This window comes from Rhamphochromis longiceps, linkage group LG16 (genome assembly GCF_057381845.1).
Source record: "Rhamphochromis longiceps isolate RC_006_pf linkage group LG16, R_longiceps_female_GT1.1, whole genome shotgun sequence".
NCBI classification, from domain to species: domain Eukaryota; kingdom Metazoa; phylum Chordata; class Actinopteri; order Cichliformes; family Cichlidae; genus Rhamphochromis; species Rhamphochromis longiceps.
The window spans coordinates 3939299-3967246 of record NC_140572.1 but is presented as its reverse complement, the minus strand read 5'-3'; the positions used below and the strand labels follow the sequence as shown (position 1 = coordinate 3967246).

General features: G+C 41.7%; 3 protein-coding genes across 7 annotated transcripts in view; all 3 read left to right on the top strand.

The window, feature by feature from the left end:
* The window catches only part of LOC146650412 (NLR family CARD domain-containing protein 3-like), a 39977-nt gene extending 16715 nt beyond the window's left edge, over window positions 1–23262 (top strand). The window contains exons 5-8 of one of the 2 annotated variants that reach the window (XM_085385472.1): window positions 7062–7235; window positions 14496–14669; window positions 21481–21527; window positions 21676–23262. In XM_085385472.1, coding sequence (XP_085241598.1) covers window positions 7062–7235; window positions 14496–14669; window positions 21481–21527; window positions 21676–22211 — 931 coding nt within the window. In that variant the 3' untranslated portion in view covers window positions 22212–23262. The remainder of the gene's footprint in view (window positions 1–7061; window positions 7236–14495; window positions 14670–21480; window positions 21528–21675) is intronic. The other variant, XM_085385473.1, reaches the window with a different exon arrangement.
* The window catches only part of LOC146650407 (uncharacterized), a 183151-nt gene that overhangs the window by 44253 nt on the left and 110950 nt on the right, over window positions 1–27948 (top strand). The gene's annotated exons all lie outside the window — the stretch shown is intronic.
* Window positions 7097–27948, top strand: part of LOC146650410 (NLR family CARD domain-containing protein 3-like) — a 70148-nt gene continuing 49296 nt past the window's right edge. For all 4 annotated transcript variants that reach the window (XM_085385465.1, XM_085385463.1, XM_085385468.1 and 1 more), the window contains exon 1: window positions 7097–7235. The gene's annotated coding sequence lies outside the window, so the exon portion shown is untranslated. The remainder of the gene's footprint in view (window positions 7236–27948) is intronic.

Below are 27948 nucleotides of genomic sequence, written 5' to 3'. Positions count from 1 at the left end.
CCAGTTATGTTCAAATGTTTTCAGTTCATTACTAACTTTTTTCACTTGTTACTGTTTTAAGAGGGGGTTGCCTGCTGCTATTGAGTTTATGCACTGTGGTAACTTAATATATCTTTATGGGAAGTGAGTCAGTGAAAGTAATCTCTTTTAATGTTAACGGGGTTCTGAACGTGATTAAGATGAATAAGATACTGTCCAAACTAAGGAAGGAGAAGGCCCAGATTGCATTACTTCAGGAGACACACATGAACCAAGTAGATCACTTGAGATTGAAAAGAAAGGGTTTTAAATATGTATTCTCCTCTTCCGTTAAGTCCAAACACAAGAGGGGTGTGGCTACACTTATCTCTGGTACACTTAACTATGAACATATCTAAGAACTCTGTGACGAGGAAGGCAGATTGGTTAGAATAACAGAATGGATAGAGGGGTCTGAAATCACAATTTTAAATGTTTATGCTCCCCCCGGGAGCGATTGGCTATTCTATAGGAATAGGTTTGATTTATTGGTGGATTCTCAGGGGATAGTTGTCTGTGGGGGGGTTTTAACTTTAGACTTGACCCTAAACTAGACTCCTCCTCCCCAACCAACCAGGTAACAGCACTTACTAGAAAAGTCAATTCCTATATGGTAGAGATGGGGATAATAGATGTATGGAGGGACCGCTACGCATCTACCAGAAATTTCACTCATTACTCTGGTTCCTTTAAAGTGTATGCAAGGCTGGACTACTTTTTTATGTTTAAAGTTGATAGGTTTAGGGTCAAAGACTGTGACATATTAACAAGAGATCTATCTGACCACAGTCCTATCTCTCTATCTTTGCAGGTGGCTAGGAAAAAATGTACCACACTGTGGAAATTGTTATCGCACCTTAATGATCCTGCCATAGTTTCCAAATTAAAGGTAGACATTAAAGAATTTCTAGATGTTAATGACACAGGAGAGGTATCGCCAGCTATTCTTTGGGATACGCTCAAAGCGGTAATGAGAGGTACATTAATTTCTATCGCCTCCCACTTAAAGAGAATCAAAGGGCAAAAATTAGCAGAACTACAGGCAAATTTAAAGTTGAAAGAATAGGAAGACATAAACACCGCAAATCCTACTGTGAAGCAGGATATCAGGTCGCATGCGCACGCATGCGCACGCAGCGACCGGCAGTGAGTGAGAGCTTGGCATCCTAAGTTTTTAAGTTTTTATTATTTCTTTTTGGTTTTATTTGTTGCCGTGTGTTTTGGTTGAAAGAAGTGACAGTTTCTTACAAAGTGACACACGCTCCACAACAGTGAGAACGTCATGGATTCTCTCTTCTTCATTTTGGTTGGATTTCTACTGTGCTGGCTTGTTTCCAATGAGGTGGGCGAGGCCGTGAGTCAGCTGAGGATTGTTTACTCCCACGACGAACTGTTACAACTTAACTTACCGTATGATGGTAAGGACCTCACCTCATGTATACCGGATTTTATACATAAAGACTCTAACAGAACGAGTGAGAAGAGGAAGAGGAAAAGAGGGAGACGTGGAGGTGTTAAATTGCGTATGAGGAGACAACAGGTCAGTCGGTTTCCCCTGTCGTCTGTTATCCTTGGAAATGTTCAGTCTCTTAGGAACAAACTAGATGAACTCCAGGGAAACGTCAGGTTCCAGAAAGACTTCAGGGACAGCTGTGTAATGGCTTTTTCCGAGACATGGCTGACGGAGATGGATCAGGACGCCGATTTTTCAATCGACGGTTTTGGAGCTCCCTTCCGCCGGGATCGAGATGCACGGGTAACAGGGAAATCTCAAGGAGGGGGAGTATGCTTGTATGTGAACAAACGTTACTGTAGCGCTGTGACTGTTAGAAAATGTATTTGTACACCAGATGTTGAACTTTTATCTGTGTCACTGCGCCCTTTTTATCTCCCTCGTGAGTTTCCACAACTTTTTATAACCGTAGTTTACATTCACCCGAAGGCTCACCCCGCCTCCACTTGCAGCATCATTTCAGACGTAGTGCAGAAGCTGCAGGCGCTTTCTCCTGATGCCCCAAACTTTATAATGGGGGATTTTAACCATGTCTCCCTTAAATCAACTTTGGGCAATCTGTATCAATATGTATCCTGTCCTACCAGACGGGATAAAATGTTGGACCTTTGTTACGGATCGGTGAAGAATGCTTATAAATCCCTCCCGCTTCCTCCTCTGGGATCTTCTGACCATAACTGTGTGCATCTTCTGCCCATCTATAAAACTGTCTTAAAACGAGAGAAGACAAAGACTAAGGATGTTGACATATGGTCAGAAGAATCTGTGCTTACCTTGCAGGAATGTTTTAAGTGTACAGATTGGGAAGTTTTTATTCAGTCTTGTGGAGATGATCTCGACGCTTTGGTGGATGTTACTAGCTCTTATGCAGTATTTTGTAAAGACATGATTATACCCCGTAAGCGCGTTAAAATTTACGCTAACAATAAGCCATGGGTCACTAAAAGTGTCAAATCCTGTTTAAGGAAAAAGAGACAGGCCTTTAAAGAGGGGGCTGTTACCGATTTTCAGACAGCCACCAAGGAAATGAAAATCGAGATCTTGAAAGCAAAACAGAGCTACAAAAACCTTCTTGAAAGCAAATTTGCTGCAAAAAATTTGGGTCTGCCTGGACTTGTATGAAAACCATAGCAGGGTTTCAAAATCCCCAGAGCAGCAGTCAGGTCATTTTAGATGGTTTTAATTCAGACAGAGATTTTGCAAATGCTTTAAACATGTTTTATGCTCGTTTTAGTTCTTCTGATTTCAGCGAGGATATTTTGGAACTGAAACAGAAACTGAGAGATACTCAGCACTTTATCATTGAACTCAGCGATGTTAAAAAGGCCTTTCATACAGTCAATGTGAACAAGAGCCAGGTCCTGATAATATTAGTGGCCGCCTAATTAAATCTTGTGCTGATGAACTCAGGCCTATATTTCAGGTTATTTTTAACAAATCCTTGCAAACACAACATGTGCCCTCTCTTTGGAAAGAAGCAGTCGTGGTTCCTGTCCCTAAATCTAAACGACTTCAGGCCTGTTGCCTCACTTCAGTTGTCATGAAAGTCTTTGAAAAAATCATCAGAAATGTGATTATGAAAGAGACTGAAAGTCAGCTGGATCCAATGCAGTTTGCATACAGGCCCAACAGAGGAGTGGAGGACGCACTTTTGACTTTACTAAATCTGATTCTTAAACATGTAGAGAGTAAAGGGACTTTTGCAAGACTTCTTTTCATTGATTTTTCTTCGGCTTTTAATACAACACAGCCCCATATTTTAATTAAAAGACTTTTAGAACAGTTTGAAATCAGGAAAAACCTGCTGGGCTGGATTTTAGATTTTCTAACTGACAGGTCACAAAGAGTGAGAATAAATGGGGTTCTGTCTGACCCAGTGTTCTCCTCCACAGGTTCTCCTCAAGGCTGCGTCCTATCGCCCTTATTATTCACTCTCTATACAAATATGTGTCAGGGCAGACATGAAAACAGGGTCATCATTAAATATGCAGATGACTCTGTTATTGTCAGCTTACTGAAAGAGGGTGAAACTAACCACGGCCCAGTCATTGATGACTTTGTTCAGTGGTGGGAGGAGTCTTATCTCCAGCTGAACATATCTAAAACAAAAGACATGGTTGTTGATTTTAGGAAACAACAAAATGGGCACGGAGTCACTTTAATTAAAGGTCAGAAAATAGAGCAAGTACAATCATATAAATATCTTGGGACCATAATAAATGAAAAACTGAACTTTGATCAAAATTGCAAATCAGTTTGTAAAAAGGGTCACCAGCACCTTTATTGCCTTAGGAAACTTGTTCATTTCCACATTGACCAAAAAATTTTAACTTTGTTTTATCGTTCTTTTATTGAGTCTGTTTTATCCTTTTGTTTGGTGGCATGGTTTGGTCAGACCTCTGTCACAGAGAAAAACTCTCTGAATCAGATAGTGAGATGGTCCAGTCGTCTGATAGGTGAGCCACAGTCTTGTTTAGCCTCCCTGTACTCTGAGCAGGTACAGAGGATGGCTTTATCAATCCTTAAAAATGGTTCCCATCCTCTAAGGGGTGAATTTCAGCTTCTTCCCTCAGGACGGAGGTTTCTATTTCCGAGATGCAGGACAAAGCGTTATAAAAATAGCTTTGTCCCCGTTGCTGTCACTGAATTAAATAAGAACTGTTTTTGATTCGAAATATTAAAGTATGTGTCACAGTGAGTTTTATATATTTACTAGGTATGTGTGTTTTTAAAGGGATGTCAAATGCTGTCATTTTTCTGTAAAGCAAATTTACCTTGCCTTTAGGTATAAATAAAGTTACCTTACCTTACCTTACCTAAATACAGGATGAAATTAATGATATTTACACCCAGGAGGCCCAAAATAACTTAATTTTTTTGAGGCAAAAATACTATGAGACAGGAGGGAAATCTGCAAAATATCTGGCACATAAATAACGCAAACAACTAGAGGAAAGTACGATATACCAAATCAAGGACCCCAAGACTAATATTCTGGAATCAAAATTAGAAGACATTCAGAAATGTTTTGAGACCTTCTTTAGGGAGCTGTACTCACAGCCCAATGCTACGGAGGAGAATTGTACTGATGCCTTTCTTAGCTCTCTAGAATTACCTTCACTCCCGTCTCTCAAAAATGAGCTTCTAACACATCCCATTTTAGTGGAAGAAATTAATGCTTTTTCCAGATTAAAACCAGGTAAGGCAGTTGGGCCGGACGGGTTCAGTTCTCAGTGGTATCGCACCCTGAGGGCAGATCTAGTCCCCACATTGCTGAAGTCATTTAACTACATCCTACAGGAGGGAGAAATCCCACCCTCCTGGAGGGAGGCAACTATTTCAATTATCCCAAAAGAGGGGAAAGATAAACGAGAATGTGGAAACTATCGACCAATCAGTGTCCTTAACTTGGATTACAAACTATTTACTTCTATTCTTGCTCGTAGACTGGAGAAGTTGGTACCTGACCTCATCGATTTAGATCAGACTGGTTTCATTCACTATAGACAAACAACTGACAACATTAGGAGAATATTACACATCTCTACTCAAATTTACAGTAAATCGGGATAATGAGAAAATTAAGTACCTGGGAATATATTTGACTGCGGACCTCTCGCTGCTCTTTCAGGCAAACTACGAGCCAATATCTGCAAGTATAAAAGCTGATTTGCACAGATGGAATCTGGTCCCCTTTATGCGTCTCAGCTCCCGGGTAACCGCAATCAAGATGGACACGCTCCCCAGACTGCTTTATCTTTTTAGAAACTTGCCAATAGAAGTGAGCGATTACCAATTTATTGAGTGGGACAAATGGATCTCCAGATTTATCTGGCAGGGCCGAAAGCCAAGGATTAAATATGCTACCCTCCAGCTCCCCAAGGAAAAGGGAGGACTGGGTCTCCCCTGCCTCAGGAATTACTATTATGTCGCTCAAATAACCCCCCTCTTATATTGGTGTAACAAAACATACACGGCTAGGTGGAAGGAACTGGAGTCCAGCCTGTTGGACCGATTCCCCCTACAAGCTGTAATGGCAGATAAGGGTCTAATGTGCCGGCTGGAAAAGCTGGGGAACCCCTGGTTAACCCACACCCTCCAAGTTTGGCAGAAGGTAATCAACATCTGTGGGATACACAAAATGCTAAAAATCTTCAGGTGGGTTGCTTTCGACTCGGATTTTATTCCAAACAGACACGACTCTAACTTTGAAGCATGGATATCCTATGGCCTTACGACATTCCTCTCTCTTACTCATAGAAATATTGTGCTCAGATTTGAGGCCTTACGGGACGATCACAACCTGACAAAATACAACTTTCATAGAAACTTACAGCTGAGATCATATATTGATCATGAATGCAAACTGTCCGACTTCAATGATGCTGAGTCGCATTTTTTCCTCATCCTGAAAAATGCCACAACCATGACCCCTACTAAATCTATTTCTAAACTATACAAAGCTCTCTCTAGTGCCAGCAAGGATAACACTTTATACACTAAGGATAAATGGGAAAAGGAATCAGGGATTGCTATTTCTGTGGGGGAGTGGGAAAATGTTTTGTACTGCCAGTGGTCCACGTCCAGTTCTATGAGCTGGAAGGAACATGGCTGGAAGAATATTATTAGGTACTTCAAGACTCCATATCAGGAGAGGTACAAAGGGGCTTATATGCAATGCTGGAGACAATGCGGCTCGACTGTTGCTAACCATTTTCATGTCTTTTGGGACTGTCCCAAGTTAAAAAAACGTTCAGGTCTCCTTAAGTGCAGTCTTTAACGTTCAAATACCTTTAGATTTTAAGGTTTTATACATGGGTTTGGTCCCCTTTCTGGAATGTAGGAGTGAGATTAAGTTGGTGCAATTACTCTTGGTGGCAAGTAAAAAAACAATTACTAGAAGATGGTTAAGCCCAGCCCAGCCTACCCTAGACGACTGGTTTGGGATCATTTTAGAGATATTTAGGATGGAAAAACTTACATATCTGTTAAGAAATCAAAAAGCCAAATTCTACCAAATTTGGAACAATTGGATCCAATTCATTACCCCCACGAGGGCTGACTTCACTTGATCTCACTATTACTTGGTTGTTTTTTGTTTGTTTGTTTTTTACATTTACTTCTATTACTATTGCTTGTTTATTTACTTATTTCTTCACAATGATTGCAGCATGGGCACCCCTCCCAGTTTGTGTTTATAGTTCCATGTAATGTGTTCTATATATCTCCTTCGGGAGAGCATGCGAGCAACTCTCCTAGTAATAGCTAGTGGAGGTTAATATGCAATATCTCCTGGACTTAATCTAAAACCTGGAAGGACTTTGTTCCCATGTTATTCATATACTGCTATGCAGATGGTTTTTTCTTGTCCAATCCAAATAAAGATATAATTAAAAAAAAACATTTTATTCAAGTTCATCCATATGATGTTGTATCTTAGTATGTTAAGGTTTCATCAAAAATAAAAAGATGGCATGTAATATAATAACAAACTTTACATAAGTATTATAGATTATCTTTTGTTTTTCAGACTGGGTGGCTGTAACCTGTCAGAGAGAAGCTGTGAAGCTCTGTGCTCAGTCCTCAGCTCCCAGTCCTCCAGTCTGAGAGAGCTGGACCTGAGTAACTCTGACCTGCAGGATTCAGGAGTGAAGCTTCTGTCTGCTGGACTAAAGAGTTCACAGTGTGCAGTGGAAACTCTCAGGTCAGGATTCAAACGTTAACACATATGATCATTTAAAATGTGAATTATATTATTGATTGACTTATCTATAGAGCTTTTAGCTAAACTTATATTTATATTTGAGTGGATTATTAGACTGAATTACTGTGTAAAATTTGTCACAGTCATACGATTTTGTTTATTTATTTATTTTTTTAATTCATGTACTGGCCATTTTACATAAATTTGGCTAATCTTCTACAATATATACATTTGATTTTGTTAGGAACAAAATGTACAAATTACATATTTTGCTGGATATTGGGTATTAATGAAATTATTATGTCTTTAATGACACCACATTTCCATATGTAGGAGGTTACTGGTGGTATTGTTTCAGTGTTTGAGTTTTCCTTGCAAAGAAACATCTGGAATTTAACAATACATGTTTTAAAGCTGTTTTCTCCAAAGGGATTTGTATTAGTGATGGTAAATTTGATTCTTTTTACCGAATCGAGTTTAAATGAGTCACTCACCAAAATGAATCGGGTTTTTTAAGTCATTTGAGTCTCTGAGTCAGTTGCCCAGAGAGTGCCAAAAATGTACTTTTTCTCTCAAACTTAATTTGTTTTTATTTTCATGTAAATCCTACTGCTACGATGAGTGACTGAAAAATAAAAACAACTATTTTATAGAGCAAAAAAGAATAAGATTTCTAAATTGGACATTTATTTTTGTTTATGTTATTAGTATTTCCTCTTTATCATCTTTGCACAAAAACAAAGTGTAGACTGAATGTTATATTGCATCAGTCAGACTATCAGGCTTCATCTCAGATGAAGGAGTGACTCTTCCGTGGTAACAAACTGTGAGTTTCAGCAGCTGAGAGGCAGGAGGGAAGGGTGAGTGAGTGGTCTTGATGCATTCTCAGTCTAGACTAGACTAGAAAGAGGGGCGCTGCTCTTGTGGCGACCAGCAGGTTGTCTCTCTCTGTCAGTGTCAGTGTTTTAACTTATTTTATTTCATTCTTTTATTCCTTTATATATATATATTTTTTGCCTGAGGAAATTCTATAGCAGAGGCTGGTGCTTTGTGGAACTTCTTTTAACGAAGATGGGTTTTTTATTTCGCATGATTTTATTGGCAATCCTGACGGTTGTTTGGAGTCATTCCTTTACCATCAATAATCCTGGCTAATGTGCAGTCTCTGAGGAGTAAATTGGATGAACTGCATTTGAATGTCGCACACTTGCGTGGCTACAGGGATACATGTCTAATGGCATTCACAGAGACTTGGCTCAAGGACTCTGACCCTGATTGTTCTCTGGAACTAAATGGCTTCGGGTTTCCCATACGTTTGGATCGAGACCCCGGAGCTACCCAGAAATCTCAAGGAGGAGTGTGTTTGTATATAAATCAGAAATGGTGTAAAAATGTGACCGTTCGTAGACAAGTGTGTCTGCCTGACATTGAGCTCCTCTCTGTGTCTTTGAGGCCGTTTTATCTGCCCAGGGAATTCCCACAGATCAACGTCACCATTGTTTACATCCACCCTAAAGCGAATCCTAAGAATGCGACTGACACCATCTCCATTTTTTTCCTAATAACAAACCATGGTCTTCAAAAGGTCTTATGAGGCTGATTCATGAAAGGAAAAAAGCTTTTATTGAAGGGAATATCTTGAAAGTTAGAGAAATTAGGAAGGAGATCAGATCAGAAATTAAAAAAGCCAAAGTAAAATACAAGGATAAGGTAGAGGCGGAGATGGGTAGCAATAACTTAAGGGTGGCCTGGGCAGGCATGAAACACATGACTGGTCACTGTTACAGTGACTGTAATAAGATAAGTCTTCCTGGTTTTAGTTCAGACTCTCAGTTAGCAAGTAGAGAAGCTTATAGACCCTCTACAATTTGCATACAGGCCTCGTAGACGTGTTGATGATGCAGTGGTCACTCTGTTGAACTTCCTTTATCGCCATCTTGATGGCGCCAAAGCTCATGCTCAGCTCTTATTTATTGATTTTTCTTCAGCTTTTAATACTATCCAGCCACATCTTTTAGCTGATAAACTTCTTAACCAGTTTACACTTGATCTTAATCTCGTTGGTTGGGTTTTAAACTTTTTAACTGACAGATCTCAGTGTGTGAGAGTGAACGGCTGTTTTTCCAAACAGCTGAACTCTTCCACTGGCTCACCGCAAGGTTGTTGTCTCTCTCCTCTACTGTATATTTTGTACACTAATGACTGTCGCAGTACACAGGCCAACAGGCATTTCATTAAATACGCAGATGACACAGTCATTGTAAGCCTCCTTCATGGTGAAGAGGATTCCCATGGGCCTGTTGTGGATGAGTTTGTTTCGTGGTGTGATCAGTCCTTCTTAATGATCAGCACCTTGAAAACCAAGGACATGGTTATTGACTTCAGGGAGACATCCCCTCATCCTGCGCTAACAGTGGTAAATGTGCAGCCATTGAACTGGTGGACAGTTATAAGTATTTGGGGGTTGTTCTTGATAAAGCTCTGTGCTTTGAGTCACATCTTGCTGCTACAGTGAAAAAGGTTCAACAAAGACTTTTTAAGGAGGTTGAGAGGTTTCAATGTTTCATCTGCAATGATGACTCGTTTTTTATAAAAGTTTTATTGAATCTGTTTTAACTTTCTGTATCATTGCTTGGTACGGTAATATGTCTCTGAATAATAAGACCAGACTTAACAACCTGGTTAAAGTGGCTGGTAAGATTTCAGGGAGGTCTCAGGTCCAGCTTGTGGACTTTTATAACAGGCATGTGCTGAGGAAGGCGACCTCTGTCATGTTGTGTTCAGATCATCCTCTCTTTAATGATTTTCAACTGCTTCCATCAGGTCGTCGTTATAAAGTGCCTGCAGTGAAGACAAAGAGACATAGATTGTCTTTTGTACCTACTGCTATTATCATAGTTAATAACACTGAACCATATGTGTTGTTGCCATTGCACATTGTACTTTTTTGATGAAAAATCTAGGTTGTTTTCTCAGGCTTATATTATATTATATTATTTTGGAGTGTGTATGTGATGTGTTGGTTGCCTGTTTGTTTGTTTGTACGGACATCTACAACTATATGTAAAAATACAAAACAAAACAATTTTCAATTTGTTCTAGTTTATTGCACTTTTTGCTGTATATGTATATATGTATATGTAGTTACTATGGACTGAATGCATACATATTATTAAAATTTGGGCTATAACGGTTGTATTGATGTATAGCAACTTGAACTGCTCCCCAAAATGGCACTACAGCAGTGGTTCCCAAACTTTTTTTGCTGGGCCCCCCTTTGTTTTACACGAAAAACGTTCGCCTCCCCCCCGGCGCGTGAACAGCACGCACACGCACTAACACATCCTCCAACCACACACGCCCATATTTTGCTCCATTGCGGTTTATTTCACACCTCAAACATTTAGTAAACAATTAAGCAAATACAAGTAATCTGCAATAAATTACAGGTAGTAAGAAAATAAACTACTAAATCTTTTACGCTACGTCCGCACCTACACTGGTATTTTTGAAAACGCAGCTGTTTCATCCAAACAGTGTTTCAAATCACCAAAAACTGAGATTTTTTTAAAACTCCTTTTTTGCGGACGAGGAATACAGAGTTCATCTGGCAACGTCAAAGGTTGCGCCTTTTTTCACGTCACGTTATTGTTTATGTGAGATGAATTGCAGAATGGCAGACAGAGACAAAATACTGTTACTCTGAGTATCTGCAGGTTTCACACGCAGTTACTGTCCCTCCATTTACAAAGGCGTCACGGGTAGTTGTTTTTTCTTCTTCTGTAATACTAATCAACATTGCTGTCAATACATTTTCAAAAAATGCCTCTCTGTGCAAAATGGGTTCAAAAACATAAACAGCTGTGGGATACTGTTTGTCTGTGATTTGAATCGAGGGAACAAATCGTGGCAGGATCAGCCTGATGTTATTTGTATCCCGCTGTAACTTTACTCTATAAAGAGCAAACATCTCCAACATGTCAGGAGTAGTTAGTCATTACAACAAGTGTTTGTGAACTAAAAATTAAGAATGTGGGATCCTGTTTGTCCATGATTGGAAGAGCCCAGCGCTGCTCCCGACGCAGGGACCTACCTCAGCACCTGTGCAGGTGAAGCCAAAGGGCAGATTTGCTTCACCATATTTTCTAGTCTTTGGCTTAGAATGAAGTTGGTTTGGAAACATATTCAGCGATGCTTCATCTCCTGCTTTGCGTTTCTGTGGGCGCCGTGCTAGCAGTGTTCAAGCGTCTTAAAGGGTTTAACATCAAAGATTCAGTGGAGAGCTACTGTAACAGCTGAACAGAAAAACTCTTCCTCCCCTGGTGTGCTACTCTTCACAACCCGCAGGACTTTCACCCTCAAGAGATGGAAAAGGGGAACGAGGGCCGACGTCCAGGTGAAACTGAGAAGCTACCAGAGGCTAGCTTCTTGGCTGTGGGGAGAATCCTGGTGCCTGCGTCCACTTCCTCTCCTGACATTTAGTTAATATGTTACGCCGGTGACTGGGACCTGGGCTCTGTGGCTCAGAAGCAGTTTTTCTCACGGTGTGTCCGTCAAACGTTCACTGTTTTTATTGATAACAGCTATGTCTGCTCATCGATCATTGCTTCCCCCAGCTCTGGAGTCGCTGCCCTGCCCAGCAGGTCCACAGGTCTGCATTGTCTTTATTTCAAGTGCCGCTGCAGTCAGCTGTTGATTTTGCAGATCGACCGTCATCAACTCGGTTGGCCCCGCTTAACGTTCGCTCCATAACAAACAAATCATTTATTCTAAGCGATCTCTTTATTAAAGAGTCTCTAGATTTCATGTGTCTGACTGAGACGTGGCAGCAAAATAAGAATTATGTCCAATGTTCCCTCTAATGTTTCATGTGTCTGAGCGAACACACAAACTCCCTGAGCGGTCCCTTGGATCACTGGATCACGTTGTCATTAACGTGGCTTCACTCTACATCAACCAAAACACCGGTGTCGGCACATGAGGACGCTGTCATAGCCCGTCAGCGACGTTGATTAGCTGCGTATATACGAATGTGAATCATTGGCTGGACTATGGGATAAGGCGGCATCGTTCTAAATACTGGAGCAGCCAGTCACTGACTAACACTGCAAAGCAGAATTGTTAACGTATTTATTTTAATTTCAATTCAGGTTAGTATTTAGTATTTATTTATTTATTGTCATTGTCAAAAACAATGAAATTGCGTTTGGGGCTTCCATACAACCCAAAAAAAAAGAAAATAATAAATACCCCTTAAAACCCAAGTGTACATATTTAACCCAGTGTGACTCCAATGCAATAAGACAATCCTTAGCAACAACATGAGAACATGACAAGTAATGTTCGTAGAAAATCAGACAAAGACCTGAGAAACATGACAAAGTACAACAATGCAACCCATTCAATATTATTGTACTGTGAGATATGATATCAGATATGATAGTTATCTATTTAAGAAGGAGGGGGGGGGGGGGGCAGGAGGGGGAAGAGAATAAAGATATGATGCACCAATGCAGACCAGTTCATTGCTATTAAGAAGTTGGATATGGTTATTGTCCGTGAGAGGGGGGCAGAGAGTTCAGGAGCCTCACAGCCTGTTAGATATCTTTTTGTGCGCAATGCAGAATCTCTGTGTGCAGAGAGCGTGTCAGCGGATTGCGCCCGTGCGCAGCTTAGAGGGAACATTGATTATGTCCACTTGAATGAAATCTGCCCGGCTGGCTGCTCCGTCATCTGAACTCCGCGTCTTTTAGGACGTGGTGGAGGACTCGCTGTTGTTTACCAGGACAGATTCACATGCAGTCTGATGACCTCGGACTCCTTTTCTGCATTTGAGTCACAGATGATGGTCAGTTCTCTAAAAACCAGTTATTGTATTTTATTCTACCTGATGGGGTCTTTCTAACTGAATTTAATGACCTTCTGACATCCATCATTTCATTGGAGAAGGTTGGGAGATTTGAGCCGTCATATTGATGAAGCATCCTGTAACACTGTTGCTGAGCTCATCACTGTCACTGAGTCTTTTAACTTTAGGCAGCATGTTTCTGGCCCCACACATACAAAGGGTCACACACTGGATCTTGTTTTCTCCCTGGGTTTAAATATACATGATGTAAGTGTGGAGGATGTCCATGTGAGTGACCATAGCTGCATATTTTTTAACTTGTTATTTTACTTGGATCCTTCATCTCCTAAACTGATGATCCAAAGGCGGATTATAAACCAAGATGCTGCTGGAAGGTTCTCTGCCATGTTTGACCCTCGCATGGCTCGTAGTGACCTCGACTCACGTATTTTATCCTTTAATGATCAATGCAAGTTGTTGGAAAGCCCACTGATAACATGTTTACATGGCTAAAATGTTATGGCTCATTCATTGATAGTATTTTCGCCATAGAAATTGTTATGTCCTATATTGTTGAACCCACCATGTCTATGCTGATGCTCTTTGAACGCACCACATACGTACTCGAGGCCATGCAGTGGCTGCTAGTCTGTGTTCTCAGTATTTTTATGTGTCAGTTCCAGTTTTAGAGCTCTAAAGTGCAGCTATCGTGTTAGGAATATGTTAGGAATAGACAGGAACACTGAGCACACTGAGGTCAAATCTTTATTTAGGGCGACCGTGGCTCAGGGGGTTGGGAATCGCATCTGTAACCGGAAGGTCACCGGTTCGATCCCTGGGCTCTCTGTCCTGGTCGTTGTGTCCTTGGGCTTTACCCTACTTGCCTACTGGTGTTGGCCAGAGGGGCCGATGGCGCGATATGGCAGCCTCGCTTCTGTCAGTCTGCCCCAGGGCAGCTGTGGCTACAACCGTAGCTGCCTCCACCAGTGTATGAATGTGAGAGTGACTGAATAGTGGCATTGTAAAGCGCTTTGGGTGCCTTGAAAAGCGCTATATAAATCCAATCCATTATTATTATTATTATTTTACCACTCGCTGCATTCTTGATGTTCATGTTCTTCTCTTTCCCCTCACCCTGCAACCAGTCATGGTAGATGCTCCTCCTGGAGCCTGTTTTCACTGGGAGGATCTTTGTGTCAAAGGGAGTTCTTCTTCCCACCATCACCAAGTGCTGCTCACAGTGGAGGCGGTTACCTTACACTGTTAAACAGCTTCAGATGACTGTTGTTGTCTGTTGGGTATTGTCACTTATAAATAAAGTTACATTGAATGGATGTATGGATGGATAGATGTTATTGTGACGAAGAGAAAACGATTGTTGACAGATTGATTGTTGTTTTGTGTGTCTGCAGTCTGTCAGGCTGTCTGATCACAGAGGAAGGCTGTACTTCTCTGGCCTCAGCTCTGACCTCCAACCCCTCCCATCTGAGACAGCTGGACCTGAGCTACAATCATCCAGGTTACTCAGGAATGAAGCTGCTGTCGGCTGGACTGAAGGATCCAGGCTGGAGACTGGACACTCTCAGGTATGGAGAGAATGTCTGATAGAGGAGGAAGAGCTGGAAACATTTCCTGTGTCCTTCACTCACTTCCTGTTTGTTTCCTGCAGATGAGACATGAACAATCACACATGCAGGAATATTTTCAGGGACAGACACACTAGTCTAGCTGGATAGTTCATGGATATTTATGTAGGGGTCTCCAAGGAGTCTGGTTGCAGGAACATTTAGGTCACAGGTGTACCTGAGATAGATACCAGTGTACCTAATAAAGTGTCAGCCATGTGTATGTTTCCCATGCTGTATGTCCACAGTGACAGAAGGATGAAACAAGGCTGTGAATCATTTCAGTCTGTGTTTGTGACAAAGAGGCAGACAGGAGCAGCTAACATTTGGAAATGGAAGCTTAAATAATGACAAACTCTACATTCACAGCTGAATTAACAATAAATTTGTTCTCAAGTGCACATTTAGCAGCTAATGCTATTACTGTTTTCCCTTGCTTTCTACAACTTGAGCAGCTATTGCTAAGTAGGCCACTTTGCTCTGCTAAGGATTTATGTGACCATGATGGAAACTCTGATAAGCTAATGCTGCTAAGCTAATACTGTTTATGGGCCCTGTTAGAATCAATATTTCATTCTCATTCTGTTGTTTGAGAACAATATTAACGTTTCACATCATTATAACACAAGAGAAAAGGGTATTAGCGTTAGCTACTAATGCTTATTCACCTCAAATTAGCTTTAGCTGCTAATGGTAGCCTACTTAGCAATAACTGCTCACTAATATAATGCTAATTCACATCAAATTAGCATTAGCTGCTCAAGTTGTTATAAGGAAAGAGAAAACGGTATTAGCATTAGCTGCTAATAATTGTTCACCCCTAATTAGAGTTAGCCCCTAATGGCAGCCTACTTAGCATTAACTCCTGACGTCGTTGTAATGCAGGGGAAAAGAGTTACCATTATCGGATAATGCTAATTCACATCAAATTAACATTAGTTAACAACGGTAGACTTCGTATCATTAGCTGCTGTCATTCTTACAAAGCAAACAGTATGAGCATTAGCTGTTAATGCTTTCTCATCTAACATTAGAATTGGCCACTAATGGCGTATTGTTAAAAAGTAAAAAAACACATTGTTAGCATAAGCGGATGATGCTAATTCACCTAAATTAGCATTAGCTAATGATGGCTACATACCTAGCATTAGCTACTGATATTGATATAAATCAAGAAAATATGGTATTAGCATTAGCTTTTAATGCTTTTTCATCTAAAATTAGAATTAGCCACTAATGGCGTGCTATTTAGCATTACTTCTTCACATCGCAGGGGAAAAGTTAAAATTAAATTTAAAAAAATGTTCAGATTAGCTACTCATATTGTTAAAAAGTAAGAAAAAACATTGTTAGCATAAGCGGATAATGCTAATTCACCTCAAATTAGTATTAGCTAATAACGGCAACCTACTTAGCATTAGCTGGTCATATTGTTATAATGCAAGAAAATATGGTATTAGCATTAGCTGCCAATTCCTAAATACCTAAAATTAGCATTACCTGTAATGGAAGTCTACTTAGCATTAACTCCTCACTAATGTAATGCTAATTCACATCAAATTAGCTTTAGCTTTAGTATTAGCTGCTAGCACCAGCCTACCCAGCACTAGCTGCTCACATTGTTAAAAGGGAAGAGAAAACGATATTAGCATTAGCTGGTAATAATTATTCACCCCTAATTAGAATTAGCTGCTAATGGCAGCATACTTAGCATTAACTCCTCACATCGTTATAATGCAAATGAGGCTAACTTACATTAAATTAGACTGCTGTTATTAGCTAATGCTATTTAGCAGTAGCTGCTCACATTGTTATAAAGCAAAGGAAAACGATATGAGCATTAGGTTCTAATGCGTATTTGCCTTTAATTAGACGTAGGTGCTAATGGCGACCTACTCAGCATTAGCAGCTCAGATGTTGTATTGCTAGGGAAAAGAGTGTTAGCATTAGCCGTTCACATTGTTATAAAGTTAAGGGAAATAGTGTTAGCATTAGCTACTCACATTGTTAAAAAGTAAGTGTTAGCATTAGTGCATAATGCTAATTCACATCCAATTAGCATTAGTTAATAACGGCAGCCTATTTAGCATTAGCAGATAATGTTGAATTTGGCCCACTGGAAAAGTTAAGAACTCAAGATTTAGGAGTGTTTCTCGATAGCTCTTTCTCATTTGAGAAACAAATAAATGTTGTTATTAAAACCAGCTGTAAGCTTTATATTGTTGATTGTCATTTCCCATATGGAAAAGATATATAAATCTTATAAAGTTTGTATCTGTCTTGTGTGAAACTTGTATGAAAAGCATACAAGAGTGAAAACAGATATAAGATCCCTTGAAAAATTATATAATGAAACTTGTATGTTTTCGATACTTACTAAAACAATATATGAAAGTAATGAGAAAGTGGCCACTTTCGTGAGTATGACTTTCATCATATAAGTTTTTAGTCTTTTCCATATGGGATATGCTTAAAAATATTTACTCATACATGCTTAGTTTTATAATCGATTGGATGATGATAGAGGTTTGATCCTTAGTAGTCTGTAAAGACTCTGTGTGCCTTCCAGAGTGCTCTGGCATGCACACACCACTTGGGGCCATGAGAGAGGTCGTACCCTCTCTTACTGATTTATGGTGTAGGACAGGGGTCTCAAACTCAATTTAGCTGGGGGCCGCTGCAGGCAGAGTCTGGGTGAGGCTGGGCCGCATTAGGTTTTCCACAAGAAAGGCATGGTTAAAAAATTCCAATCTTCTCAAATCTCTTTATTTTTATTTTTTAACACAAAATATGAAAAATAAATAAACAAATTAAGAATTAATAAGAAAATAAATCAATCTGTAATACATAACTAAAATAATAATAAGATATTTTTAGTCAGTGAACTTGTGTGTTTTTTTCAGTCTTCTATATCTGCTGTGTTTAGATTGAAATGTCTGTATTAACAGTTCTATAACCTTCTTCTGAACATGAATGGAACACTGTAGAAAATGAACTGTTCTTCTGAACATGGCTTCTCTTGCCTACTCCTTGCTGCTAGAGACCTGGCAGCGTTTCCTCTCGCATAGCCGAGCCAGATTTGGCCTGAGGGAGGAAGCAGTTGCGACCCTCAGTATGTCTTGAAGATGATCATCCGTAAGTCTGGACCTGTACTTGGACTTATTGAAGTTCAAAGTGGAGAAGAGCTTTTGGCACAAGTATGTGCTACCAAAAAGGCACATGGTCCGCTTGAACATTCGGGAAAGCCGAGGGAAACTAGGGCTCAATTCTCTCAAAGATTGTCCAAGCTTGTCTGCTTTTCCACTCACCTCCCTGAACTTTGCTTTGAGTTCAGAGTTGCACTGCAGCTCAGTGAGCTCCATTTGAAGCACAGAAGGGGCATCTTGCACATCAAAGGAGAAGGGGTCCGCAAAAATGTGAAAGGTGGCTCTGTGTGTCTTGAAGTCAGCAAATCTGTGATCAAATTCCTCCTGTAGCCTCAAAATGACATCAACATACTCGTCAGCACTGAATGGTGTGCCTGCATCCACGAGTGCCTTGCATGCTGGGAAATGGCAAAGGTTTGTCTGAGAGAGCTGAGCTTTCCAGAGCGCCAGTTTTGTGGAGAATGCTCTCACGTTGTCATAGGCAGCACTGACAAGTTGCCCCTGGCCTTGTAACGTCTTGTTCAGTACATTAAGCTCATGTGTCATATCAACAAGAAAAGCTGAGTCCATGAGCCATTTGGGATCAGTTAGCACAGGAACACTAACTCCATCCTTCTCCATGAAGGCTTCACTTCTGCTCTCAACTCAAAAAGTCTCTTTAATACATTTCCCCTGCTGAGCCAACGTACCTCAGTGAAGTCGAGCACATCCCCATATTCTGACTCCATTTCCTCTAAAAAAGCACAGAACCTTCGGTGCTTTAAGCCCCTGGATCTGATTTGGTTGATGCATTTCACAACAATAGACACATTGTCAAACTTCAGGCATTTGCTGCAAAGGACCTGCTGATGGATGATGCAGTGCAGAGCAATGGCCTCCTCCACGCCTTCCTCTTCCAGTTTGTTTTGTGCCACCAGTCCATGTTTCCTCCCTGTCATTGATGGCGCTCCATCTGTTGTTATTCCAACAAACCTCTTCCGTGGCAAACCAACATTCTCAATGGCATCACACAGCTTGTAAATATCTGCTGAGCGGTGGTCTGGCCATGCATTGGAATTACTGTGAGCAGCTCCTCCATCACTTCAAAACTGTCATCAACACCACGGACATACATTGGGAGCTGGGCAGTGTCGGTGATGTCTGTGGTCTCATCAAGAGCGACTGAGTATACACTGAAACATTTGGCTTTCTCACACAGTTGGTCATAAATGTCACTTGACAGGTCAGAAATGCGATCTGCTGCGGTGTTGGCAGAAAGGCTGATGTTGCTAAACTGACCTTTCTTTCCCGGACAGACTATATTTGCAGCCTGCAACATGCACTTTTAGACAAATGCACCTTCTGTGAATGGCTTCCCTGCTTTAGCAATCATCTCACTAACCACGTGGCTCCGACTGCTGCATTATTCTCTTTGGTTGCTTTCTTGGAGAAATCTTGCTGCCTCAGTAGATCTGTTTTAAGACTGGCAACCCGGTTCGCTCTCTCGTCTCCCTGGTATTTTGCATCCAGCTCAGCATGTCTAGTTGTGTAATGACGTTTCAAATTGTATTCCTTGTGCAGCGCAACTTTCTCTGTGCAAATAAGACAGGTCGGGGTGCCCCTGTGCTCAACAAAGAAATATTGCATTTCCCACTTTTCCTGAAATTGTCGGTGCTCATCACCAACCTTTCTCTTCACCGCAGGCTTTGAAAAAGACATGTTTGGGGCTATGTGACATTTATAATTCTACTTGGTGTCACTGTCGCATTGAAGTTTCAATCAAGCGTTTAGCCGACGGACGGGGAACGTCTCAACGCGTAGAGAACGTCATTTCTGCTTCTTTTTCTTGCAACCGTAGCACGGCGATCGGCAGATAAAAAGCCGGTAGCAGTCTCCTTTGTTTTTACGCTCGATGTTCATGTCTTTCATGACGACACGAACACCGTGGCGTTTGCAGATGGTAGAAAGTGCAGGGATAGCGAGCGCAAAAAAGGCGACTGCTCACGGCGCCGGGCTGTTGTTACAGGAGAAAGAAGCGGAAATGACACCGTGACATATAACAAATAACATCAGCTGTTTCTGATGTTAGTTGTTTTGACTGCTTTTACATTATATTGAAATATATGTAATGTTCATGTTTGCTGCAATGCAAACGCAGTGATGCAAATAAAAACATGGAGCCACAAATTACGGTGCGACCCTATAATTAGTCCGGGTTACCGGGGACTGTTGTTGCCGATGAACAGGTGTCGCTATGTGACTGCAGACTAAATTGGGCTGCATTGAGTTCATGACTTTTCTTTTATCCCGCCGCCTACGCATCACTGTGAGAGTTAATATGAGATCTCTCTCTGTGGAAAAATAACTTTAAATCCCACTGACGTGTGTATAAATCTATATACGTATAACGTCCCGCTGGGCAGCAACTTAAAAAAACAACTTTTTTTGAAGTGTTGTGAACGCAGCGCGCTGGGGCGAATGTCGGCGTTTGCCCAATAGAAAGGAGGAAGCCAGCCAGGCACAGGAAAGAAAGAAACACTCCAGGGCAACGCTGCTGGAACTTTGACTCATTGAGAAATGTTTCCCTGCTTGCATCAAGCTTGGCTGGTGTCCCCTGAGATCCATATCCCACCCTGATTGGTGGGTTAATTCAGCTCCGCCCACAACACTGTAAAGTGTCATACATTATCAAACTAACATTACATTTTCATATTAAGGTGGGGCCAAAAACTATCGTCCTGCGGGCCGCAATTGGCCCGCGAGCCGTGAGTTTGAGACCCCTGGTGTAGGAGGACACCTACTCTGTGTCTGGTTAAGTATAAGAGCCCTTTGTTAGGGGGACCGCTGGACTTTTAGCACCAGCTTTGGGGTCACAGGGTCACATCTGGAACACACACACACACACACACACACACAATGCACAGACTGGTACTCTTTGTTCATACCTGTGTAAGACGTCATAATGAACTTGTGCATATTCATGTAAGCTCAATAAAGAGCAGTGTTACGAGGGAGCAGACGAGAGCGACTGAGGTCAAGTGAAGGAACGGCGCTGTCACAGTTCTCTCCCTCATCAATTGTCTGGTTCCAGCGGTGGGTCTGTGCTAGACGACCCATCACCAGCTTTTTCCACTGGTTACCAGTACGTGGTAGAATCCACTTCCAGATCTGGTTGTCTTTAAATCTGTGAATGGATTGGCTCCATCTTATCTCTCTTTAACAAAAGAATCCAAGTGGAGCCCTCAGGTCTGCAGATAAGCAGCTTCTGACCAGAACTAGACGTAAAAACAGAGGTGAGCTTTATCGATGGCTGCAGCCAAACTCTGGAACAGTCGCCCTTCACATCAGGTCGTCACCAACACTGGACATTTTTAAAAGCCGGTTGGAAACACATTTGTACTCTGTAGCTTTCAATCCTGACCAGTCTTTATAGTCATTACTGTGTATGTTTCCTATTTTCTCTCTACTCTGTGCAGCACTTTGGCTCAAGCTGTTTTTAAATGTGCTGATAAATAAATGTAGATTTCTTTGAATAAAACAGTGGAGCCGAGCTTTGAGCTCAGTGTGTAACAGTGTGTGTGTGAGAGCCATGTAATGTCCATGTGTGCATGCTGACTGTGCTGCTCTGACCCCCCTCCTCCTTTCAGGGTGGAGCCTGCTGGAGTCCGATGGTTGAGACCAGGTCTGAGGAAGTGTAAGTGTGTTTTTAATGGGATTCATGAAAACAAAGCAGCACACATTCAACCATCTTCATCATGTCAGGAGTCATCATCAAAGTGTCAATCAATGAACAGATGATGGATCAATAACTGCAGCTGGATTGTGTTTGTTCTCTCCATCAGATTCCTGTCAACTCACAATCGACACAAACACAGTGAACACAAAGCTCCAACTGTCTGACAACAACAGGAAGGTGACACATGTGGAGGAGGTTCAGTCATATCCTGATCATCCAGACAGATTTGATGATTATCAGCTGCTGTGTAGAAATGGTCTGACTGGTCGCTGTTACTGGGAGGTCGAGTGGAGAGGAGACGTTGATATATCAGTGAGTTACAGAAGCATCAGAAGGAAAGGAGACAGTTATGACTGTTGGTTTGGAGACAATGATCAGTCCTGGAGTCTGAGCTGCTCTGATCGTGGTCCTCAGTCTGTCAGGCACAATAAGATACAAACATTCATCTCCTCCTCCTCCTCCTCCTCCTCTGTCTCTAACAGAGCAGCAGTGTATGTGGACTGTCCTGCTGGCACTCTGTCCTTCTACAGAGTCTCCTCTGACACTCTGATCCACCTCCACACCTTCAACACCACATTCACTCAAACTCTTTATCCTGGGTTTATGGTCTGGTTTCCTGGTGGCTCAGTGTCCCTGTGCTGAGTGGAGTGTAAAGAGTGTCTCCTGTTACAGAAACACTCTGACTGTTGAACAGATAGTTCAGTCTGTACATGTCTGTCTCTTTCACTCACAAACACGTTTTCAGATTCATGGATTCAATCAGTTGATGTTTGAAACTCTTCTAAATGATTCCTTGTAAACTTCTTCCTCTTCAGTCACAAACAAACAGGAAGTGATGTCACATGTGTTCCTGTCCACACAGCAGAATGAGTCTATTGCTGACAGTGATGTACAAACAGAGTGAGCATTTCTGAGGCCCAAAATAAACTGAGTAGTTCACTGAATGAACAATGGACTGTGAGCTCAGTTCCTTCATCATTAGTATGGATTATATATGTATATGTATTATATTAGTATCATATATATCAGGTGCTGCTGCTTTCAGTCATTGTGCAAATGTGCTGTTTGTAAGCTTGTAAAGCTGCAGTCAGCTGAGACTGAAGAAGTCACCTGATCAGTGAGCAAACGTTTCTGAAAACGTCCAGATGAACAGAATCAACCTTTTGGGATCAGCCAGCAATGCAGCATCATTGTTGTTCAGCTTCAGAGGTTTGCAGGAATGAACTGATGACCAGAAACAGCTGCAAAGTCCAAGAAAATACCAGCTGGAGTTCAGCTGCATTTGAAGAAGTCAAAGAAAAGTAAGGATGGCAAAGGGCGACGTTTTCTTCCAAAGAGCTGCAAACATGGTCGACGCCTCATTAGAAGAATCATCTGGACATTTGTGAGGAACTCTAACCAAGAAAGCAACGTCACACAGATCCAACAGACAGTTTCCATGACTGCAAGTGTTGAGTGGAAAAATGCTACATTGCATTATTGCATCCTCTCACCACAGGAGGCGCTGTTGGCACCACTGATTGCTGATCAGCTGTTCTCTGATGATCTGATTGATACTGTGAATAACGGGACTCACTGAACTCTGTGACACAGTGAAGATTACAGAGTTTAACTTCACCCTTTAAGACTGACCACAGAACCAAGTCCGCCAGAGCTTTTGTTATATTTTTACATGCTGTGGAGCCATTTGTGGGAGCATTTCAAGTTGCTATGCATCAATACAACTGTTATAGCCCTAATTTTAATAATATGTGTGCATTAAGTCCATAGTAACTACATAAACTGCAAAAACAACCTCTGCTCATCCATCTCTGTGTGTATCAGGATACATTTGGTTCATAATACACAGAAAAATCAGAGTTATTACCTGTAATAAATGTGAAAGATTCCTGCAGTGATAACCAGGCAGGACTGAAACACATCCAAGCTGTCACCACGGTAACAGCACCGCCCATCCACAGGTGAGGGGAGGAGCAAAAAGAGGGACTTTGACCATTTTATACTAAAAACACTCAACTAATGTTTCTAATATGAAACAAATAAGCCCACATTAATGTGAGCGTTTATTAAATAATAATAATGATGATTTCCTCCTGATCTCATTTCCACAGCAGAGAAAACTGTGGTGTATATTGAGGTGGAGGGTGTGGTCTGTGGCTCAGCTGTAGAGTGAGGGTGGGGTGCACCACAGCAGCATGCTGGGACTGCTGAGGGTGGAGGAGGGAGTGATGATGACATCAGAGCTGCAGCACAGAGACCAGTGAACACACAGTCTGTTCATCTTTGCATAGATACAATATACAGCACAATATTGAATGACAGACACGCTGTGGGAGCTTCCACAGATACACTGACGTCAGCATCCAGAGTCCTCCTGCTGCTCCCCCCTCAGAGCCCCGTGATCAGCACCAACACATTCAGTTAGATGACAGAGTCCAGCTGCAGCTAGAATCAGCTCCCCTCTGTGAACAACAGCACAGCGTCAGTGTTTCACACTCAGTGAAAGGAGGAAACAGCAGAAGAACACCATGTGTGCTACGTTTCCCAGGACACACTACAAACTGCACAAATACAGAGCAGCACGTGGAAGGACCTGGAGCTGCATTTACAGAGCTGCAGACAGCGTGATGTCCTGTATGGACAGGTGGAAGGAAGCAAGTCCTCAGCTGGAACACTCGTGTTTGTCCACAGACAGGAAACACAGCAGGAAACTTCCTCACAGAAGTGCAGCTCATGGATAACACACTTCCTGTCAGTCAGAATGAGGCTGCAGCCAAACACAGAAAGGTGTTTTTGTCCAGATGAGCCCAGAGAAGAAACACGAGTGTTCACAGACATCAGAAGCTCAGAGAGGTGAAACATGAGGTTGGAGTCCTCGTCAGCATCCAGAAGAGCTGCTGTGAAACCCTGAGTACTCATGACAGACTCTGATGGCACAAACACATCATGATTCAAACAGAAAGACAAACATGGAGCTCCTGATCCTCCTGCATGAGAACAAGCTGACATGAGCGCTGTGTCTGAGAGTGTCTCCCTGTCACAGTGACAATAACACAGCTGCTGCTCACAGTCATTAAACTGACCTGAGGTCAGCTGTGCTCCTTACATATGAACCATGTGACCTCACATCAGTGCTGTGGATGACTGTAGTCATAGAAGAGTAGAGCTGTAGCAGGTGGTGTGAGGAGGAGGTGGTGTATTCTAGTTAACGCAGTACTGAAACACTCCAGCAGAGGGCGCTGTTAAGTCCTTATTGTAACACAGTTACTGTGTGCAGTTAGACTTCATACATAATCTGCACTTATTTCCATCAGACATGCTGTCAGTAAATGATTGGTTTCTATTGATTCTACTTCCTGTTGACTCGTTTGATGACAGTGAAACAATCACAGCTGATTGTGTGATGATGTAAACTGTCACTGTTACATTCAGTGTGTGTGACATCATGTTAGTGCAGGCTGATAACAGCCTGGTTCTGTTAGAAACACATGAACGTGTCCATAGATCAGTGTGTGTTTAACATGAGAGCTTCAGCCCTGCTGATGTGTTAAATAAAGACATGCAGGAAAACTGATGAGACTCTGAAATAACTCTTTATATTTATAATGTAACTCTGCATCAAAAGAACAACAAAGGATCCCAGACAGGTTTCTGTGAACAAAGACCATTCTGATGTTTCTGTGTTTCTAACACTTTGACATTATTAGTAAACAGACTGCAGTGAGCAGCATTTATAAAGAGCTTCTATATAAAGATATGACAGCTGTTTGACAAGTTTATCACTCTGTGTTTGGACCTGATCAGTCCAGCTGTTTACTTGAAACATGTTCATTTACCTGTTCTGTTATATTCATGTTCTTGTCTCTGTTGAAAACACATTTTAATGTCCCTCAGATTTTTCTCCCAGATGAATAAATATAAAAATGACACAAACTGACTGCAGCTACTTTTTGTCCTTTCTGTCAAAAACCTTCATGTGACTCATGAGAGACACGTTTCAGCTGTTTGTGACAGATCAGAGGCCAACAAGTCATTTATAACACTTTCCATCATTGTTTAAAGTTCTCAGTGTTTCTGTGTTGCTGCGTATAGGATCTCCCAGCATCATCACTGTGCTGTCCAATCATTGTGTGCGAGGTTACCCTTATAGTGCGATGTGTGTTTGCACAAAGAGAAGCATGTGTGTCAAATATAAATAAGCACAGAACAGAAACAGCTGCTCGTTTCTTCTGTTTAGAGTCAAGTTAGTGTTTTGTGTCTTTGTTTGAGGCCTGATGTCGAGCAGAGGTGTGTGTAACTGCACTGGTCTGTTATATGTGTGAAGTGTGTGCTTCTCTTCAGCATCATCTTTGTCACTGCTGATTCCTTTGTGTCATCATGTGTTGAGAAGAGAGAACAGTTATAACGGAGGAGCAAAAGGAAGCCCTGAAATCTGCATCAACAAGGAAGTGTTGGCTCACCAGTGATCCCAGCAGAGCCACTGGTTTGGCTCCAGTTGTTCTAGATTCAATGATGTTGTTGCTACAGATACATGTCAGCATCTTTATTGAATTTTATATGAAGCAGAAATGGTGTCATTAGGAGAAGAAGAGGAGAACAAGTCCGGCGAGGAGGCAGCAGCTCTTAAAGATGAAACAGCAGCTCAGCCCTGAGCTCAGAGAGCTGCACATGAAAAAGCTCCTCAAGCAGATCCTGTCAGAGGTTTGTCATCAACAGGAGGAACTGTTCACATCATAGGATGAAGATGCTGTCAGCTGGATGAAGAAGGTTATTTAATGGCAAACGTTCACACTGAAGTCAAATTGTTGTCGTGTTGAACAGATTCATGTACTGATCGTCTCCAGAATGTTAGAAGAGCTTCAATGAATCATTAGAAACAACTTACAGCTGCACAGCTGTGTCAAACACATCTGTGTGTCATTGTGGGATTGTTGTGTTTCTACATGTGACACACGTCTAAAACATGCACACAATCTGAACACAAACAGGGACTCATGTGTTCCCACAGCCAGATGCTGAGAGCCATTTCCTTGTAGTCCTGTGTCTACATACATGAACCATTAGATGTTATTGGAATGATTGTCAGCTCTGATAGTTTCATGTGTGTTTAGCTGGACGCTGTTTGATCCTCGACATGTTTAAAGGTGTCCAGTCCTGAGACACTGGGGCTGGAAACAGCTGTGATGTCATTGGACTGTCACACAGACAGAAGTGCATGAAGTGAGCAGCCGAGGAGCCGCTGATGTTTTGGATTCAACAGCATTTGAAAGGTCGACACAGACACATTTGCACACAGAAAGCTGAATCTGTCATATGCCACAGTGAACTCACTGTTCAGTGTTTGTCAGGAAGCTTCTTAACTGCCTCTGCTGCCAAACAAGCAGCTGATGTCCTTGAGAAGAAGCTGAAGAAGTCTTCAACAACAAATACAGGAAGTGGACTTTCAAATACTAGATTCACTTTAGACTCACAGAGAAATGACTCAACCAGCTGTGTTTGACTCTATGAAAGGTCAGTGTGTGTCTGCACACAGACTGTTGTGTTGGACTGTTATTCAGTTGTCTGCTGAATGTTTTCAAATGTCTGCATCTCAGCTGTGATGAGGCTGGGGGTCACGGGAGGCCACCGTAGCAGCCTCTTCAACATCATGACATCATCATAAATGCTGCTGGACTGTCTGATGGGCTGACGGTGAAAAAGCCGTCGGGAAGGAAACAGAAGACATTTCAGAGGCTGCAGCAGATTTCTTTGATTCGGGGCCTTTTTCAGCTTTATTGGACAGAGCAGTGAAGATAAGTGACAGCAAAGCAGAGAGAAAGGGGGCGTGGCCCGGGTCAAAGCCAGGCCAGCTGCTCTCCACCTCGTGGTCACCTGCTCATCCTAGTGAGCTCCACCAGCAGCCCTTTCACACACTTTACACTGTCAAACACTGTGTGTGGACCTCAGCTAACAACAGGCTACATTTAAGTCTGGACTACATGCTTTTATATTGTTTTTATTCCATCAGCAGCTCAACATCATGAGCAGCTTTGACATAAAGACATCAAACTCAAGCTGACTTTAAACTACTTTTAATACAGGGGCTCAAAAACAACAACATCTTTATTATATATCAGGACACAAAGTCATTTCATCTCAAAGGGAAACAGCTTTATTTGGAATAACCAGCACTATCAACTGGTTTGGGATCTCCACCAGTTTCATGTCTTTGCAGCTTCTCCAACAAAGTTCCTGTAAAATCAGCATGTTTGTCTTTATTGGTTTGATAGTGATTGATTATTCAGTCCCAATCTGCTGTCATCTAAAGAACAAAATGATGTTTCTATGAGTCACAAAGCTCCAGATGTTGTCGGCTTCACAAAGAAAACAAAGAACTTAA